General features: G+C 47.4%; 1 protein-coding gene across 1 annotated transcript; it reads left to right on the top strand.

Moving 5' to 3' along the window:
• Positions 1-263: 263 nt before the first annotated feature.
• LOC120841808 lies at positions 264-18396 on the top strand. Its single transcript, XM_042291199.1, has 8 exons — positions 264-273; positions 369-496; positions 1015-1110; positions 1224-1449; positions 7502-7937; positions 14025-14184; positions 18017-18166; positions 18265-18396. Exons 1-8 carry the CDS (start codon positions 264-266, stop codon positions 18394-18396), a joined length of 1338 nt encoding a protein of 445 aa, XP_042147133.1.
• The last annotated feature ends 112 nt before the right edge of the window (positions 18397-18508 follow it).

Genomic DNA, 18508 nt, shown 5'->3' with positions numbered 1-18508 from the left:
CATACTCTGCTGGCTTTCGGCAAAACATCTATGCGAGTGTAACAAGTATGTAGCGCCCCCCTCCCGTCCGCCCGTCTGCGGCCGCCTGGCTCGGCGGGCAACATTGTTCACCGCACCAATAAACACCGTTGAGCGTACGCCGCTCCGGTCAGACATCGTCCACCCTCACAACCAGGCTGCGTGTCGTCTCTCCTCGGCGGGTGCTTCGGCCCCTTCGTCCACGTTCGAGAAAGATTGTGACAGCGAGTGCTCGCAATATTAATATGACAGCAAGTAATTAATATGAGGTGAAATGATACTCACATGCCAGCAGCAATATTTGTGCTGAATAGATGCCAGAGTTTTTGCACTTTTCTTTGTCCTCCCAGTACGTGCTGTACACGCCATTCTTGTAGTCGTTTTCGTCCGTCAAATTAAAGTCCTTTTTGGACTTTGCAAAGACAACATAAGGTGTCTCATCAAATTCATCCAAGAAACGAATGAGTGCAAACATAGTGTTTGAAAACAACAAGCTTAGAACAGCAGATTACAAACGAGAAGTACCCAGCCTAGCCCCCGAGCCAGATTGGATTAGTTTGGATTGGATTGTGCTGTAGGTTAATTTAATCTACAACTACTGAAAAACGTTGCATAGTTTGCGTTGTTTTATTGACGTATGGTTCATAAACTTAATCTTGAATAAAATGTTTTACTTTAGACTAAACCTCAAAATATAAGACCAACTTATTTGCTTTGAAAACAATAGTGACATTAGTAGCCAACGCGAGCCAATCCATAAGTTGTTAGGGTTAGCTATCCCTGGCTATACCAAAACATCGTGAGCGCAGGTGGTGGTGGTGTGAAAGTGCTGGTTCTGCTTCGTGTGCCTATGTAAGCGAACTATGAACCAAAGTAACTACAAATCGCGAAAGCGCTACCTGGAACCAGACGCTTGGCGCGAACCTCTGCTACGAGCAACGGTACACGATCTGAAACAAAAAGCACTCGCGGCTTCACCGTCTACTTCTCCCCTAGCAAGCTGCTCTACAGCTGCAACATCCAGTTGATGTGTCAAATGACTACAGTGAAGACGAACTGGACGGTAATCCAGTTGCACCAGACAACAGAGTGGTAGGCGACAATAGCGAAGATGAGTTTGATGAACCTCTTGCTGCAGCAGACAATGGAGTGTCAGACAACAGTCTTGACGAGCTCGACGAAAATCTTAATAATGGTCCTGTTCTCGCAACCGAAGAAGACGTGTGCCCCCCTCTGCTGCGGAATCTCCACCTCCATCTGATGGGAATAGTTCCCCTTTCCGCTTGGAGTTCACGACTCTTCTTGGGAACGGGAGCTCAATGTCATTCGGGGATGTTCTTCTTCTTATGGACATCTCTATAAAGCAGTGTTTCTCATGGGCAGCGATAGAAGACGTCTTGAAATTCAGTAACATTTTGTTGGGAAGAGACGCCCTTCCAGACAACCCCCGCAGGGGGCACCTGTGAAAGCAGGTGTTTGGAGAGTGGCGTCTCCACGGACCCCGAGCCATGCGGGTTCGCCCGCCCACGTCTGGCTGTGCGTGGCTTTCCCGTGTCCGGGGAAAAGGGCATCCTGGTGGTTGAGCCGAGCCTGGGGCAGGATTGGACCCTTCGGGGCCCCCCGGGTTTGGCAATACACCACTTCGGCCCCGCTTCCCGTAGACGGGTGTCCTGGCTTGGCCCGACCAGGATGATTCAGTCAGTCGCCACTTCTACTATCCCCTCCCCTCTTTTACCTTTGTCTTCTCCTTCTTTTCACTCTTCTCATTTTCTCTTCTTTCCTTTTTTCATTTCCTTTGGCGGCAAGGGCTAACCTTGTGTGGCGACAGACTCCTCGTCCAAAACCACACTTGGTTATAGTACCTGGGCAGTTCTAATAGTCTAACGGTTCCAGCAAAGCCCTTTTTGTTATGGTCCGTTAACTATTCCCTTGTTGGGCTCCGTGGTGGGCGGCACACCACAGGTTCTGAACACTTTCCGCCTCTTATGGCTCCCTCTCTCTCTAAACCCGGTTCCAGGCAGGCATCCAAATGGCCCTGCCCGGAACAAGTCATCGCCAAAGCACCAAAAACAGAACACTTTGTTAAGTTTTTTGTAGTCCACTCTGAAGACAATCAACGCCCTGCCACCAAGCTGTCTCCGTTCATTGTTGCCAAGGTTCTTGAGCATTTTATCAGACACTCCTACCAAGCAAAAAAGTTGCATTCTGGGGACCTCCTTGTTGAGGTCACCACACAAGAGCAAAGTGTGGCCATTCAGAAAATGAAGAGCATCGTGGAGACCTCAGTCACGGTAACACCGCACAGGACTTTGAACACTGTGCGTAATGTCATCTCCGAAGAGGACCTGCTAGATGTAAGTGAGGATGAGATCCTCGAAGGCCTACGAAACTCGGGTGTCATTGCAGTAAAGCGGATTATACTTCGCCGCGAAGGTCAGGAGATTCCCTCAAAACATCTTACTCTTTCTTTTGAACGGCACTGTCTCCCAGCAACAGTAAAGGCAGGCTATCTGAACTGCCGTGTCTGTCCTTATGTGCCGAACCCCCAAAGGTGTTTCAGGTGCCAAAGGTTCGGGCATGGGTCCAGGAGCTGCCGTGGAAGAGATCTGCGCCAAGTGTGGCAGCATCGAACATGTCGCAGACGTCTGTGAAAGCACTGTGTGCTGCTCCAACTGCAAAGGCACCCATGCAGCGTACTCCCGTGCCTGTCCCCTGTGGAAGCAGGAAAAGGAGATACTGAGTTTAAAGGCTAAAGAGAACATTACATACCTTGAGGCCAAGAAACGCTGATCATTCCTTGCACAAGGCTCGTATGCCGACGTGGCGCGCCGGGGTCCTGCGCCGCGTATGGAGTCGAGGGCAACCCAGGTCTTGCTCGAAGACCTGGCTGCCGCCCTCAGGACCCCAAAGCCTACCCAAGGGCAGCAGGCTCCCTCTCTTCGCGGAGAGGGTTCGCGGGCTGCTCCCACATCCCGAGACAGACCAGCGCCTGCTGCGCCTGTACAGTCTGCACGGTCTCCTACCAGGGAGAAAAAGCGAGGCCCTCGGCCTCACTCCCTGGAGAGACCGCCTGCAACCAAGGAGCTGCATGGCCCTCATGCAGCTTCTGTAACACAGAAGAAGGTGGAGAAGATGGACGGGGTTGAATCCCTCCCCAGTACATCTGCCACCCTCCCGTCAGGTTCTGGTCGTGGCCGCAGGTTAGGATCTCGCAGCTCCGACCCTCCCAGGTCGGCAAGCAAGCCTGCTTGCGGAGCTCAGGAGAGCGGTGCTCCTGCTTTATCCACCTCCCCATCTACCCCTGAGTCTGACCAGGAGGAGATGGAGTGGCAGAATCCGAAAACCAAGCAAAAAACTAAAAAACCTGTGATACCTCCGAAGGGATGATATTTTTTTTTACTGTTCATCCGTGTGCTCATAATTTCATATCTTAATAATGGTTTTAATGCTAATGCAGTGGAACTGTCGAGGGCTACTACATAACCTGGATGATGTGGAGTTTTTGCTGGAGGAGCACAAGCCACGTGTGCTTTGCTTACAGGAGACTCATTTAAATCCCAGCCACACCAACTTCCTCAGACGGTACCAGGTATTCCGCAAGGATCGTCGTTGCTCTGTCGGTTCTTCTGGAGGAGTTGCGGTGGTTCTCCCGAGAGAAGTGCCCTGCGTACAAGTCCCACTGTCTACCTCACTGGAAGCAGTGGCTGTACGGTTCATGCTTCACAAAGCTCTGACAGTGTGCTCTTTGTATATACCACCATCCTTTACTTTGAAATCCTCAGATTTTAATTCGTTTTTAGACCAGCTTCCTGAGCCATTCCTTTTGATGGGTGATTTTAATTGTCACAACCCTCTATGGGGGAGTACACGTCGTGACATCCGAGGAAAAATTATTGAGTCTGTGTTATTCTCTCGAACACTTTGTCTTTTTAACACTGGTGAGCCTACCTTTTTTAGCTGTCAACACCTTTCTTCATCATGCATTGATATCTCGATTGGGACTGCCACACTTTTCCCTTACTTCTCATGGCATGTGCATCCTAACCCATATGGTAGCGACCATTTCCCCATTATTTTAAAGTGCACTGCTCCTTCATCCTCTCTCATGACACGTTCATCATGCTGGAAAGTAGACCAGGCAAACTGGGCCATGTTTGAAAGTGCATCTGAAATTAACCCTGAAACTTTAGTTGGCTTGGATGTAAATGATGCCTGCAAATGCCTTACTGCCTCTATAATTGAGGCAGCTCATAAAGCTATTCCGCAGTCTTCTACACGCCTTCCAGTTAAGCCAGAACCTTGGTGGACTAAGGAGTGCAGTGAGACTCGAAAAAAACAAAATTGTTCATGGGATGTGCTACGCCGGTACCCGACCCCTCCAAATGTTTTAGCCTTCAAACAGGCTCGGGCGAAGGCTTGATATGTCCGTCGTCAATCAAAAAAGACGACATGGAAGAAATACACCTCCTCCGTTAATAGTCACACCAGTGTAAAAGTTGTCTGGGAAAAAGTGCACAAGATTAATGGGGATTATCGAGCCTTCTCCATACCGCTTTTCGTTCTGCCAGGTGGTGTATTGCCTAGTCTTGAGCAGCAGGCCAATATTCTAGGGGAGCACTTCGCATCAGTATCAGGTTCATCGCATTACTCGGCTGCATTTTTAAAAGCATAAAAGTGTTATAGAGAAGAAGAGAATAAATTGCTCTGGAGGACTACGAGAACCCTATAATAGACCTTTTACTTTTCGAGAGTTACAGGCAGCATTAAATAAAAGTAAAAATACGTCCCCGGGACCAGATCAAATTCACTACTGTATGCTCAAGGATTTGAATTCCAATACCCTGCAGGTGCTTTTAAGCTTTTTTAACCAGATCTGGAGAGAAGGGGTGTTCCCAGATTCTTGGAAAAGAGCTGAGGTTATCCCGCTCCTCATGCAAGGAAAAGATCCATCATTACCCTCAAGTTACCGGCCCATAGCCCTCACAAGTTCCTTAGGGAAAACCTTTGAACGAATGGTAAACTCAAGATTGGTCCATTTTTTAGAGGAAAATAACCTCCTCGACAAGTTGCAGTGCGGTTTCCGTGCCCACAGATCAACGGTGGACCACCTCGTACGACTTGAGAAAACTATTCGTGAGGCTTTTGTTAATAGACAGCATTGTGTTTCTGTCTTCTTTGACATAGAGAAGGCTTATGACACAACATGGAGGTATGGAATTTTGAACGATCTTGTCTCGTACGGAATTCGTGGCCGAATGCTCTCACTCATCAAAAGCTTTTTGGAAGACAGATACTTTCATGTCAAGCTTGGTACAACCTTCTCTCGTAGTTTTGTCCAAGAGAATGGAGTTCCACAAGGTGGTGTTCTTAGCGTAACACTATTTTTAATAAAAATGAACTCTATTGGAAAGTCTATCCCACAATCACTTTCCTATTCTCTTTACGTGGATGACTTGCAGATCTCTTGCTGTTCGTGTAACATTTCGGTCTGCGAGAGACAACTTCAGCTGGGAATTAATAGTCTGATGAGGTGGGCTGATGCCAATGGGTTTAGTTTTTCACCAGAGAAGTCAGTATGTGTCAACTTTTCATTACGTAGGGGCATGATCCTAGAGCCTAGTCTGACCTTAAGGGGGCAGGCAATTCCTGTTCGTAATGAACACAAGTTCCTAGGAGTGATATTTGATAAAAAGTTGAATTTCCGTAGTCATGTACTTTACCTGAAACAGACATGCTCAAGGTCAATGAACCTCCTAAAGGTGCTTTCACACAAGTGTTGGGGTAGCGATTGGGAATGTCTCCTCCGTCTCTATCGCTGCTTGGTTCTTTCAAAATTCGATTACGGATGTGTAGTGTATGGATCCGCACGTCAATCTACCCTTCAGGTGTTGGACCCAATCCACCATCAAGGTCTGAGGCTTTCCACTGGTGCTTTTCGGACGTCCCCTATTCCTAGCCTATATGCTGAGAGTAATGAATATTCACTTGAAAAAAGACGGTTTTATTTAGGCTTCCAGTATGCATTAAGAATTCGCTCTGTCCCTTCTCATCCGATCCAGGAAGCAATTCAGGATTCTCGCTATGAAACTACATTCCAGAACAAGCCATCTGTCGTACCCCCTTTTACGCAGAGAATTAAAACATATTCACAGGCTTACAACCTTGACAGTTTCAGCCTAGTTGCCCAACTTCCACTGGCAGTGGCTCCTTGGGAGTGCGTAGCACCTATAATCAATTTTACTCTGATCAAATATAATAAGCGGCAAACTCCTGTTGCTGCCCTGCAGCAGGAGTTTTCCCAGGTGGCTTATACGTACAGTGACTATAGGAGTTTCTTCACAGATGGTACTAAGAGTGACTGTGCTGTCGGTTGTGCTGTTATAAGCGAGACATGGAAGGTTGTTAGGCGTCTTGATGCCAGAGCCTCAATATTTACTGCAGAATTATATGCTTTAATTTTAGCTGTTGAATTCATTATAGAAAATGCTATCCAGCATTCTGTTATCTACTCTGATTCTCTCAGCGCTTTAAAGGCACTTATTTCTTTGGAAGTACCAAAGAATACCTTCGTTACTAGGCTCCGGAACATTGTGCACACTGCAGCAAAATCAGATTTACACATCAATTTCTGTTGGCTGCCTAGTCACGTCGGTATTCAAGGAAATGAGGATGCTGATAGAGCTGCCAGTACGTGCATTGAGAGGCAAGTGGATATCAAGGACATTCCGTACACTGATTACAAACAGTCTTAAAAAAGCAATCCAGAAAATGTGGCAGTTAGAATGGGACACGGAAATACACAACAAGCTTCATTGTGTGAAACCTACCCTGCGGGAATGGGCAAGTTGCCGACACAGGGAGCACTTCTTTGAGGTTGTGCTCTGTCGTCTGAGACTGGGACACACCCATCTCACGCATGGGTACCTCCTACGGGCAGAGGCAGCTCCGAAATGTGAACACTGTAACGAGTTTTTGAGCATCTTGCATATTCTTATCGTATGTCCTAAGTACCATCACGAACGCACCACTTGTTTCCCTACCTTCTTCCGGAATCGCGTCCCGTTCCACCCGGCATTATTATTGGGTGATGAACCTCTTGTGCCGCACCAACAAGTTTTTAAGTTTTTAAATAGCATTGGCATCCTACATCGGCTATGAATTTTAGTTTGTTTTCTTTTCTATTACGTTTACCTGAAAATTAGTGGTGGCAGAGAGCCGGCGATCTTGCATCGTCGGCATGTTTTCCATACTTCCTTGCGTGAATGAAATTCCTTTAGAGTGCCTCTGGTTAGTGGAGCATTGGTTAAAATTTCTGGAGGCTTTTATAGGCCTGTATCTTGTAAGGTTTTAATCATTTATTTTCCATAGTTTTAAGATGGAACTACCTACTATAGGTCTTTTCAGTATTGCCTTTAACTTACCTTGTGTTTGGCACACTATGGCCTTAGTTGCCGCTGTGCCGTTAAACACCTAAGTTCCTTCTTCCTTCCAGACAACAAGTCTCTATTTCGCAAGTTTGCTGGAGCGACGCCTGAAGACATGCATTTTCACTTTTATTGCCCTACCTGCGAGCATCCACTAGTGAAGACGACAGGAAAGGTTGCAGAGCGCAACAACGTGTCAACAACATGCGCAGTCTGCGGAAAGAAGTACAGTGGCTTGCCCCTTGAAAAGCAGTTTGCTTCCATCCTTGCAAATGATTGTGTGAGAAACCAGCTGCTTCAGTCACTGGAGCACAGAACAGAGCCACAGAATGGAATGTCGGACATCACAGATGATGCCTTCTACAAGGACCAGCGGCAAAGGCTTCATTGTAAAGACCAAGGTCTCACGCTGACCATGAGTGCAGACGGGAGCCCTGTATTCAAGTCATCCACTTACTCTATTTGGCCTGTGCATGTTGTGCTTAATGAACTGCCTCCATATCTTCCCCCGCAGGGGGCACCTGTGAAAGCAGGTGTTTGGAGAGTGGCGTCTCCACGGACCCCGAGCCCCGCAGGGGGCGCCTGCACCTGAGGTGCTAGGTGCTTGGTGAGTTGCGTCACCACGGACCCCAGCTACGTGGGCCACCATACCCGCACGCAGGGGGCACCTACTTTGGTAGGTGCTTGGTGAGTGGCGTCACTACGAACCCCGAGCCATGTGGGTTCGCCCACCCACGTCTGGCTGTGCGTGGCGTACCCGTGTCCGGGGAAAAGGGGACCCTGGTGGTTGAGCTGAGCCCGGGGTATGTTTGGACCCTTCGGGGCCCCCCGGGCGAGGCAATACACCGCTTCGACCCCTGCTTCTCGTAGACGGGTGTCCTGGCTTGGCCCGACCAGGATGATTCAGTCAGTCGCCTCTTCTACCTTCTTCTTCCGTCTTTCACTTTTCCTTCCACCTCTTTCTCTTTTCTTCTACACTCTCTTCCTTCCTTTTTCACCTTCTTAGGCGGCAAGGGCTAACCTTGAGTGGAAATAGGTCCTGTCCCTGCATCCACACTCGGTTATAGTGCCCGGGCAGCACTGGTAGAGTAATTGTGTCAGCCAAGCCTTTCTTGCTATGGCACATTACCTACCTCCTTGTTGGGCTCCGTGGTGGGCGGTGCACCCGGGCACTGAATCTCCTCCCATCTCTCATGGGTTCCAAAGCTAAACCTCCCTCTGATCGGGCCCTGAAAAGGGTCCGCACCGAAGTCCCTCTGAAAGAAACGACCTCATCTCCCCCTAGATTCCCCAAATTTTTGGTTATTCACTCTGAAGACGATACACCACTCTCCAAGATGTCCCCCTTTCTTGTTGCGAAAGTGCTAGAAAGTGTGGTCGGAAAGAACTTCAAAGCCAAAAAGATGCCCTCAGGTGACCTTCTCGTAGAAATTGAATCCAGACAGCAGAGTACAGCACTCCTTGCTTTGGATTCTGTGTCTGATCATAAAGTGACTGTTTCACCCCATCGTACACTTAATACTATTCAGGGCGTTATCTCCGAAGATGACCTGATTGAGGCCTCTGACACTGAGATACTTGAAGGGCTCTCTGAACAAGGAGTTGTAGCTGCGAGGCGCATCTCCATGCGTCGGGACGGTCAAGAGCGAAAAACTAAACACATAGTGTTAACCTTTGAATCTACCACACTTCCCGAGGCTGTTAGGGCTGGCTACCTCCACTGCAGGGTTAGGCCCTATGTGCCTAATCCTCGAAGATGTTTTAAATGCCAGAGGTTTGGCCACGGCTCTCAGAGCTGCCGTGGTAAGGCCACTTGTGCCAAGTGTGGGAAAAATGACCATTCTGCTGACTCCTGCTCCAACGAAGCCCATTGTGTCAACTGTAGTGATCCCCACCCAGCGTATTCTCGCTCATGCAAGATATGGAAAGAAGAGAAAGAAGTGCTTAACTTGAAGGTCAAAGAAAACCTCTCTTACCCGGAAGCGCGCCGTCGCTTTGCGTTCTTGCGCAAAGGTGGCTATGCGCAGGTGGTGCAGCGGGGACCTGCACCACTGAAGGTTGCAGTGGCAACCCAGACGTCCTTTCTGGACTATGGGAAGCCACGGCAGTCCCCCACGCCCCAGCTGAAGATTCAGCTTCCGGGGCATGCAATCTCGGCTGGACGGTCTTCGGACCCTCCCAGCCAGAGTGCGAACCCTCGCACTCCAACAGGGCAACAGCCTGTATCTTCTCGGGCTGTTTCCCAAACCCAGGATGGGTCGGTGGCTGCCGCAACCGTCCCTCCTCTGCGGTCTCCTTCCAGGGAGAAGGGTCGACACTCTCGCCCACACTCCCTGGAGAGAGCATCATCGAGGGAGCGGCATGGCTCTCGTGCCGCACCTACAGCGCCTAAGGGACAGGAACGGGTGGACTTGGGCGACGCTTCGCCCAGCACCTCCTCTGCCCCTTTGGCTGGGTTTGGTCGCGGGCGGCGCATGGCGCCCCGTTCCCCGAACCCGAAGAAACCTGCAGAAAAAGGCTTGCCTCAGGAAACTGAGGCCATGGATGAGTGTGAAGTCTCCACTCCTGCGTCTGACCAAGACGACATGGAGTGGCAGACTACTAAGAGTAAGCACAAGAGCAAAAAACCGGTGATCCCACCAACGTGATGTTGTACATTCTTTATTGCCCTGCGCGGCAGAGTTGACATTTTTACTTTTACTTGTACCTTACTACTTTTACTGATTTACTAATTTTTAACTTAGTTTTAGAATAATGGCTAAATTTACTTTTATGCAGTGGAATTGCCGCGGCCTTTTAAGGAATATTGACGATGTTAACTTTTTTATGGACAACCTCCGTCCTATAGCTCTCTCTTTACAAGAGACGCACCTTAATGATCATCATGTGTCTATTTTACGTCGTCACCAAGTTTTTAGAAAAGATCGTTCCACATCAAACTCATCTGGTGGAGTAGCAGTAATCGTCCAAAGTGGAGTTGCTTGTTCTCAGATTCCTCTTTCTACACCTTTAGAGGCTGTAGCTGTGCGTCTCCTCTTGGACCGCTTCATCACCATTGTTTCCATCTATATTCCACCAAATGTTCCACTGCATATTCATGATCTTCATGATTTAATTACTCAGCTCCCTCACCCCTTTTTACTTCTAGGAGATTTTAATGCCCACCATCCCTTGTGGGGTGGCACACGCCAGGACTCGCGTGGTGGGGTCATTGAACGGTTTTTACTGTCATCTAGTCTCTGTCTTTTGAACAGCAAAGAGCCTACCTTTTTTAGCGCAGCTCACAACTCATTTACATCCATTGATCTTTCCATTTCATCTCCATCCTTGGTGTCTTGTTTCACATGGAGCGTTTTAAATAATCCTTTTGGAAGCGACCACTTTCCGGTTGCTCTGGAAAGCGTGAAATCGATTCCCAGTCTTATGAAACGGGCTCCACGTTGGAAGCTAGAAAAAGCAGACTGGGCTCTTTTTAGCCAAAAATCCAAGCTTGTTCCCTCAATGTTCTCTTCATTAACTCATGACGATGCCACAGCCTAAATCACAGAGCACATAATTGGTGCTGCTCTTTGCTCCATCCCTCAAACTTCTTCGAACATCCCCACGAAATGTAAGCCATGGTGGAATGAGGAATGTTCCACCACAAAGAATAACCAAGATAAGGCTTGGGGTGTCTTTCGTAGATACCCGACATCTGTGAACTTAATGGAATTCAAGAGGCGCAGAGCTTGTGCCCGCTGGACTCGGAAGCAGGCTAAAGGAAAATCCTGGCGAGGTTACTTGTCCTCCATCAGCAGCTATGTTCCAGCAAAGGAAGTGTGGGACCGACTGCACAAGGTCGAAAAGAAATACCGCTGTTTTACAATCCCCCTTTTTCCGTCTTCTGGAGCCTCATTGCTAGACCAGGCTAACGTGTTGGGCACTCACTTCGCTGCTGTTTCAAGCTCCGCACATTACTCTCCAGCATTCCTGAAGCGTAAGGCAAACATGGAAAAGACGAGGCTCTGCTTCACAGGGGGAGCGTCTGCACCTTACAATCAGCCATTTACAATGGTTGAGCTCGAAGTGGCTCTCAACTCCCGCAAGAATTCTGCCCCCGGTCCCGATAGAATTCACTATGACATGATCCGGCACTTATCTAGAGAGTCACTTAGTGCCCTTCTCACATACTTCAATGGCCTGTGGTGTGATGCCTACTTCCCTGTTGAATGGAAGCGGGCTGAAGTTATACCGCTGTTGAAACCTGGCAAGGACCCCTCCCTTCCTGCAAGTTACAGACCAATAGCATTGTCAAGTTGTCTGGGGAAAACCTTTGAAAGATTAATTAACAGACGTCTTATTTATTTTCTTGAGCAACATAAAATCTTGGATATTAATCAGTGTGGCTGTCGTCCTGAGCGCTCTACAACAGACCACTTGGTGCGGCTGGAGACCCTTGTGCGCGAGGCATTTGTCAACAGGCGGCATTGTGTATCTGTTTTCTTTGATTTAGACAAGGCCTATGACACCACTTGGAAGTATGGCATCTTGCACGACCTTTTTATGTACGGAATATGCGGTAGAATGCTTCAGTGTATAAAGAGCTTTTTGTGTAAATGCACTTTTCGAGTTCGGTTGGGAACAACTTTCTCAGACTGGTTTGTTCAAGAGAATGGTGTTCCTCAGGGTGGAGTCCTTAGTGCCACACTTTTTGCAATAAAAATTAACTCTCTTAGCAAAGTCATTCCTCCTTCAGTATCTTACTCGCTATATGTCGATGACATTCAGATATCTGTAGCGTCATGTAATATGTCTAGCTGTGAGCGGCAGCTACAACTGGCCATAAATAAAATGTCTACATGGGCTGATGAGAATGGTTTTAGGTTCTCTCCGGATAAAACTGTTTGTGTTCCTTTTTCTTTAAGGCGTGGCCTCTGTTTAGATCCTACACTTCTGTTAAATAGAAACAACATTGCTGTCAAAACGGAGCACAAGTTTCTAGGAGTTACTTTCGACCGTAAACTTACCTTTGTTTCGCACCTCAAACAACTCAAGCAAAAAACTCTGCAGGCATCGAACATACTCAAAGTTCTTTCGCACAAGTCGTGGGGCTCGGATAGGAAATGTCTCCTTCGTCTATATTCCTCGCTCATTCGATCCCGCCTTGACTATGGCTCAATTGTCTATGCCTCTGCGAGACCGTCTGCTTTAAAAATGCTCGATCCAGTACATCACCTTGGGCTGCGTTTGGCATCTGGTGCTTTTCGCACCTCCCCTGTGCTTAGCTTGTATGTTGACTGTCATGAAATGTCACTTGAAAAAAGGCGACAGCTACTTAGCCTCAACTATGTTTACAAAATTTTGTCGGACCCCAGCTCCCCCACTTATAGTTGTATTCAAAACTCTAGGTTTTCTCGCCTCTTTAACCATAAGCCAACTGTTGTGCGGCCCTTGAGCTTTCGTGTCGAGAGTCTTCGCTCCTCCCTCAATCTGACTCTTGATTTTAACCTCTTGAATAGTTTATACCATACTGCCCCATGGAATGTCAAACCCATTTTTTGTGACTGGTGCTTCACAAAATTCAGGAAGCAAAGTGTCTCACCTTTAATTTTACAACAGGAATTCTTTGCATTGGAGGAAAAATACAAAGATTATAATCATTATTACACTGATGGTGCAAAGTCGTCAATGTATGTTGGTGCGGCTGTATACTCTTCTCGTTTTTCCAAAGTCGCTCGTCTAAATACTCTTGCCAGTATTTTTACTGCCGAGCTGTATGGGGTCATGATGGCGCTTGACCATATAGTTCAGAGTAAAATAAAGAAAGCCATCATCTTTGTAGATTCTCAGAGTGTTGTTCGGGCTGTATGTTCTGTTTTATTAACAAAGAATCGGCTGACCCGGACTGTGCGTGTTAAGGTACAGCAGGGCCTACAGGATGGTCACGACATTAGGTTTTGCTGGATTCCTAGCCATGTGGGCATTGCAGGCAACGAGGCTGCAGATACACTGGCCGTCTCTTCGCAAAATCTTCCCGTGTCACATGTCCGCATCCCCCACCAAGACTTAAAAATGCCTATAAGACTTGCAGTCTTGCAATCGTGGCAGTCTGAGTGGGATATAGAGGTTAACAATAAGCTTCACACCATCAAGCCAGACCTTGGTACCTGGGAAACATCTTACAATAAAAATAGATTCCACGAGGTCCTCATATGCCGCCTGAGAATCGGCCACACCTACGTCACCCATAGCTACCTGCTTACTAGTGAAGAACCTCCAGCCTGTGAGCGCTGCGGTGAACCTCTGACTGTTCTTCATATTTTATTTCTTTGTCCTGGTCTTCGGCAGCAGCATAAATTCTTTTTTCCTGATCTTTTCAAGTATCACATTCCATTCCACCCTGCCTTGCTGCTTGGTGAGCGGCCACTAATCTCATTCAAACGTCTTTTCGATTTCCTTGAAAATACCGGATTTTTAAACAAACTTTAGAACTATTCTGCTCCCCATAGTTTAATTCTACTCACCCTTTTTTACTGACTCACCTTGTTTGGCGCAGTATGGCCATTGATGCTCTTGCGCCATTAAAACCGCAAACAACAACAATCCATATCTTCGCTGGAGCAACATGATGACGTCCCTTCTTTGGTATGGCTCGAAACATCCAAATATGACTCTGCTGCTTCAGGCTTTTGCTGAACAAATGAAAAGGCTCTCAGCAGATGGGATTACATGGAATGCAGGCGGTCAGGAGCTCCATTCAAAGGTAAACCTTAGCCACATTGTTTTGTATGAGTGATCTTTACTACCAACAGCTTTTACATTTTTATTATTTTCGAAAACATGTTTTGTAGACGCATGTATGATTCTTGCTCTTGTAACTGTTGTAGCTGGCATGTTTGCCTCCTTGCCATCATGTGGCTTGTTTAGCAGTAGGTACTGTAAACGACCATTTTCACAAGCTCAATGTTTTGGAAAACTCCCAAAGTGCTGATTGCAAGAATATTTTTCAGGCACAAATTTTCGCGTTTCGGAGCATTCACTACCATGTTGCGGTAGTAAATGCTACGAATTCACTACCACGACATGAATTACTGTAAACGAATTATATTTGCGAACTTAATATTTCGCGATTTAGGTCAAAGCTGAAGTTTTGCAATAATTCGCGGATTTTAATTTTCGCGACTCGGTAGGATCTTAATATACATTCCAACGTGTTTACGTGTTACCGGAACTGTTTGTGGGGCCTATTTTTCGCGAATTGTAGGCGATTCACGAAATTCACAAAAATTAGGTTTTCGCGAAAATTAAGTTGTGTGCAGTATTTGAAGGACCAATTGTTTGTGAATATATTCAATGTGCTAAATAAGCGCTTTGAAACTAAAGGGGCGGTAAGATTTTAACGTTGATAGAATTTACAGGGTGTATTTTTATTTAATTTGGGCCAACTTGGCCCTAATTAGGGAAAACATGCCAATTTGAAGTATTTCTATTCTGCTGCATAATTGCAAAGAAAAAGTGCATTATTTCCCGACCTGGGGCCACATGTGGCAGTCACGGAATCGGCGGCGTGACATCATTCGATGTGGGCTTCTGTAAGTGAGCGAGTTAAGCAATTTTGTACTTATAAGGTTAAGTTTTAAAAATATTGTCGTTTAGGCGTGGGCAAATAAATGTCTCAAAAGCCTAACATTTGTGACTAAAGTTCATTAAATATATGTGGCGCCATATACCGATGTAAACAAAACCATTCCCTCTTTGCCCTCCAAGTCAGTGGCCACCTGAATTTGTTCAGACAGAACCCAACCGGAAACAGGGTGCCACTCTGAATGGCATTGCATGCAAGTGTCTTTAAAGGCCCGTTCACACTCTTGCGACCGAGTACGACTGAGAGAGACGAGATCTCTTAAAACTTCTTAAATGCTTTTAGAATGAGGGAACACACTGACATTGTGGCGCCATCTATGCGGTGACCCTGGAACTACATTTCACAAGAGCAAAGGTTTTGCGGGATTTCCGAGGTCAAATGTGCGTAATACCCATAGAAAGGCTCGTTTATAACATTGACAAAAGTTTTTCGAGTCAAGAAAAAAAGGATAATGCGCGAGAAATTAAAAAAAAATATGCCGGACCGCCGAGTTTACACTGCTTCCCAATAGATGGCGCCAGTGTGTTCTCTGGTTTAAGAAGTTTTAAGGAACCCAGGTTTAAGAGGTCGCAAGAGTGTGAACGGGCCTTAAGATGGTGTTCAGTGAATGTTGAGTTGAATGAAACGAGAAATCTCGATTTCTTTCATTTTTTTAAAATAACAACTAGGGCACGCATGGAAGAATGATTTTCTGTTCATTATAGACCTTTGTCCGGAAGTGCTCTTTATAGCCTCGACCGCAAGGAGCAAAAGCGAACAATAATCTCGAACCCAGACGCTCACGGGGAGGGGGGGGGCTGCGTCGGCCTGCGCCGCCGCTTCCCGTTGAGGGCTTCTTCGCTGGTGTGCCGACTGCCGTATCGCCGACATCGGTCCTGTTTACCGCGGTATGTGAGTATAGTGTCCGTATTGTGAGAGCCGTGTGTCCATACGCCACTTTGCCGCTGTTGGTTTCCATCTAGCCGAGCCAGAAAACATCTCGCGACGAGTTGACCGCGCCGCGAGTGACGAAGAAGGAAACATGGCGACGATTTGTGCGATTGCTTTGGTGGCTCCGGTGTTGAGTGTCTTCAACGTCCTCGTGAGAAGGTTCCCCTGCCCTTCGAAGTTATTGCAAGCACCACGAAATATGTGGAATCATCGTCTCAACTACAAATAAGCAGGCCTTCACGAGCAACAACGGTGCCGAGCAGGCGCTCGGCACCGTTGTCAGGCTCACGCAGCCAGTGGCACTGTTGTGTTGGTTGTGTCGTCAGATGTTCAACAACGCCGAGGTATTTTCATTTATCATTTGGAATGGCTTCAAGAGTGGGAAATTAATCTATTTCGCGGATTGTTAACGCCGAGGCGAGTGCCCTCCGTTGCAGTGCCGTCGTCGCGCAAAGTGCAGAAAAAACCGGGTGGCGATGGCGGCGGTGCTCTTTGATCTTGCGCCGTCGGGTTCATGAAGTCCGGAGTAAACGTACATACGTGCGTCTGCTGGATCGGTGTTTTGGACTTCCTCAAAACTCTTTCTCACGCGCATTTTCCTTGTGAAGCTTAGTAGCTCATTACACCTCATCGTCGACCGCGCTCATTTGACTACGACGGACGAGCCTGCGTGATGTGAATTTCACTGCCTAAGATCCTTGGTGTGCTGTAACGAGGGCTAATAAAATATCACCGCAAACTTCTGAACAAACGAGTCGAAGTTTCGTCTGCTATCATAACTGATCGCCTTTCACAATATTAATCAGTAGCGTTCCTAGACTCCGCCCCCACAGGCACCGTGCTTCGTTGCCCGATAGTGTCTCCTGGTACCTCGTAGAATTCCAGCTCCCACTTCAAGTAAGTACCATCCTTTAGAACTGGCAATTAATAGTTTCGAACCCAGACGCTCGCAGTGTGTGTTTGTGTGTGTGTGTGTGTGTGTGTGTGTGGGGGGGGGGGGGGGACGCATTCTAACATACTCGGAGCCCTCGTTTACGCCGCTTCGCAGCGGCAGACAAGGCGCCACATTACAAAAGAAAGCTAATCCGAGCTGTCTATGTAACTAGACCCATTCGCTAGTCCTTCGATGAAACGTCGTGGTCTCGTTTTCATTCGCTAAAACGGCGTTCGATCAAGTGAACGCCTCCCACTTATTTCGGCTCGGTAGAGCCGCGCTGCCGCAGAAAGGCAAGCAGATCGTGAAAATCGGTCTCAAACGTGCCACGAATGTAATGTCGTATACAGGAAGCCAACAACAGACACCGATAACATTTAAGACAAGAAAGGTTTTCTCTTGTTTTCTTGATCGAGATGGGTTCTCGAATGTTCACGACATCTTATCTGTTGAAGAACGGGCCGCGGAGGCTTCTGGTGAAGACATCTTTCACGATGTGCCGGTGCATTCGGACAGCCTGCCGCATCCAGCTCCTCAAAGCAACGCAGCCCCCCCCTCCTGCCTGCCAGTTCTCTCCGCGTGGTGGCGCGAGCGTAGATAAACATGGCGGCGCCCTGGAATTGGCGCGGACACTGGTCTATAAGGTGACTGGAATCAATTCCCACAATTACCGTAAAATACCGGGCAAGCGCCCACTCAAAATTTTGAGATAATCATGAAAAAATGGGGGATGGGCGCTTGTCCGGTCATCAGTTCTACATACCAATGTACTGTGCAAATTTTTTCAGATTTTACAAATGTGGGAATGGGCGCTTAATGTAGTATGGGCGGATGCACGGTATTCTACGGTAATCAAAGTCCGGAAATTGTTGCACACCCCGGGTTTAAGTCGTCCACAGTATATAGTACACAAGGTATGCTTGCAAAATTCAAGTGAAGGCTGGTACATTTTAAGTGTCACTACCTAGCCAAGGTTAATAGGACTCTATTATCTGTTTCTTTTTGTATTATCTATCTTTGGGACATCCATTTAGTTGAATTCCTTAAGAAACCATAAAGGTCTCGTCCTTGGTCTTTCAAACATAGGTCTACTGCATCACAAGCGTTGCCGATGCCCCAGCCAGGGCTTCGATACAAAACATGCTCCAATATAATGGGTATTACGGCTGCGGCTGGCGCCTTCATCCTGGACTTTGTGTTGAAGGCTCTGTCAAGTACCCAATGACGGTCGGCATGGTGAACGACCTAAAAGTGTTTTTCTTCACGGGCCACTTTGGGCACTCTCGTGCTTTTCGAGAGCAATATGGGACAGCTGCTCAAACTTGTTTCTTCAGCAAAAGGTGTCCCATACCAGATCCTGTCTCGCATTTTTCTTCAAAGTAGCTTTCGCCAACTACAGTGTATGGCTTCGGAGGAAGTGCAGGAACTTTGCTCACAAATGCCTAAAAAAAGAGATGGTGCAGTGAATCTTCTCGGGAAAGCTAAGGCAGCACCGCAGGATGTCTCGGACCTGCTGCAACACAACCTGGGAGCTGTGCACAATGTTGAGGAGTTCAGCCGTGTACGCATCTATGGATG

The sequence above is a fragment of the Ixodes scapularis genome, unplaced genomic scaffold, assembly GCF_016920785.2.
Source record: "Ixodes scapularis isolate PalLabHiFi unplaced genomic scaffold, ASM1692078v2 PGA_scaffold28__5_contigs__length_5199819, whole genome shotgun sequence".
NCBI classification, from domain to species: Eukaryota; Metazoa; Arthropoda; class Arachnida; order Ixodida; family Ixodidae; genus Ixodes; species Ixodes scapularis.
The sequence above is the reverse complement of the archived record's forward strand: the minus strand, read 5'-3'. Positions and strand labels throughout refer to the sequence as shown.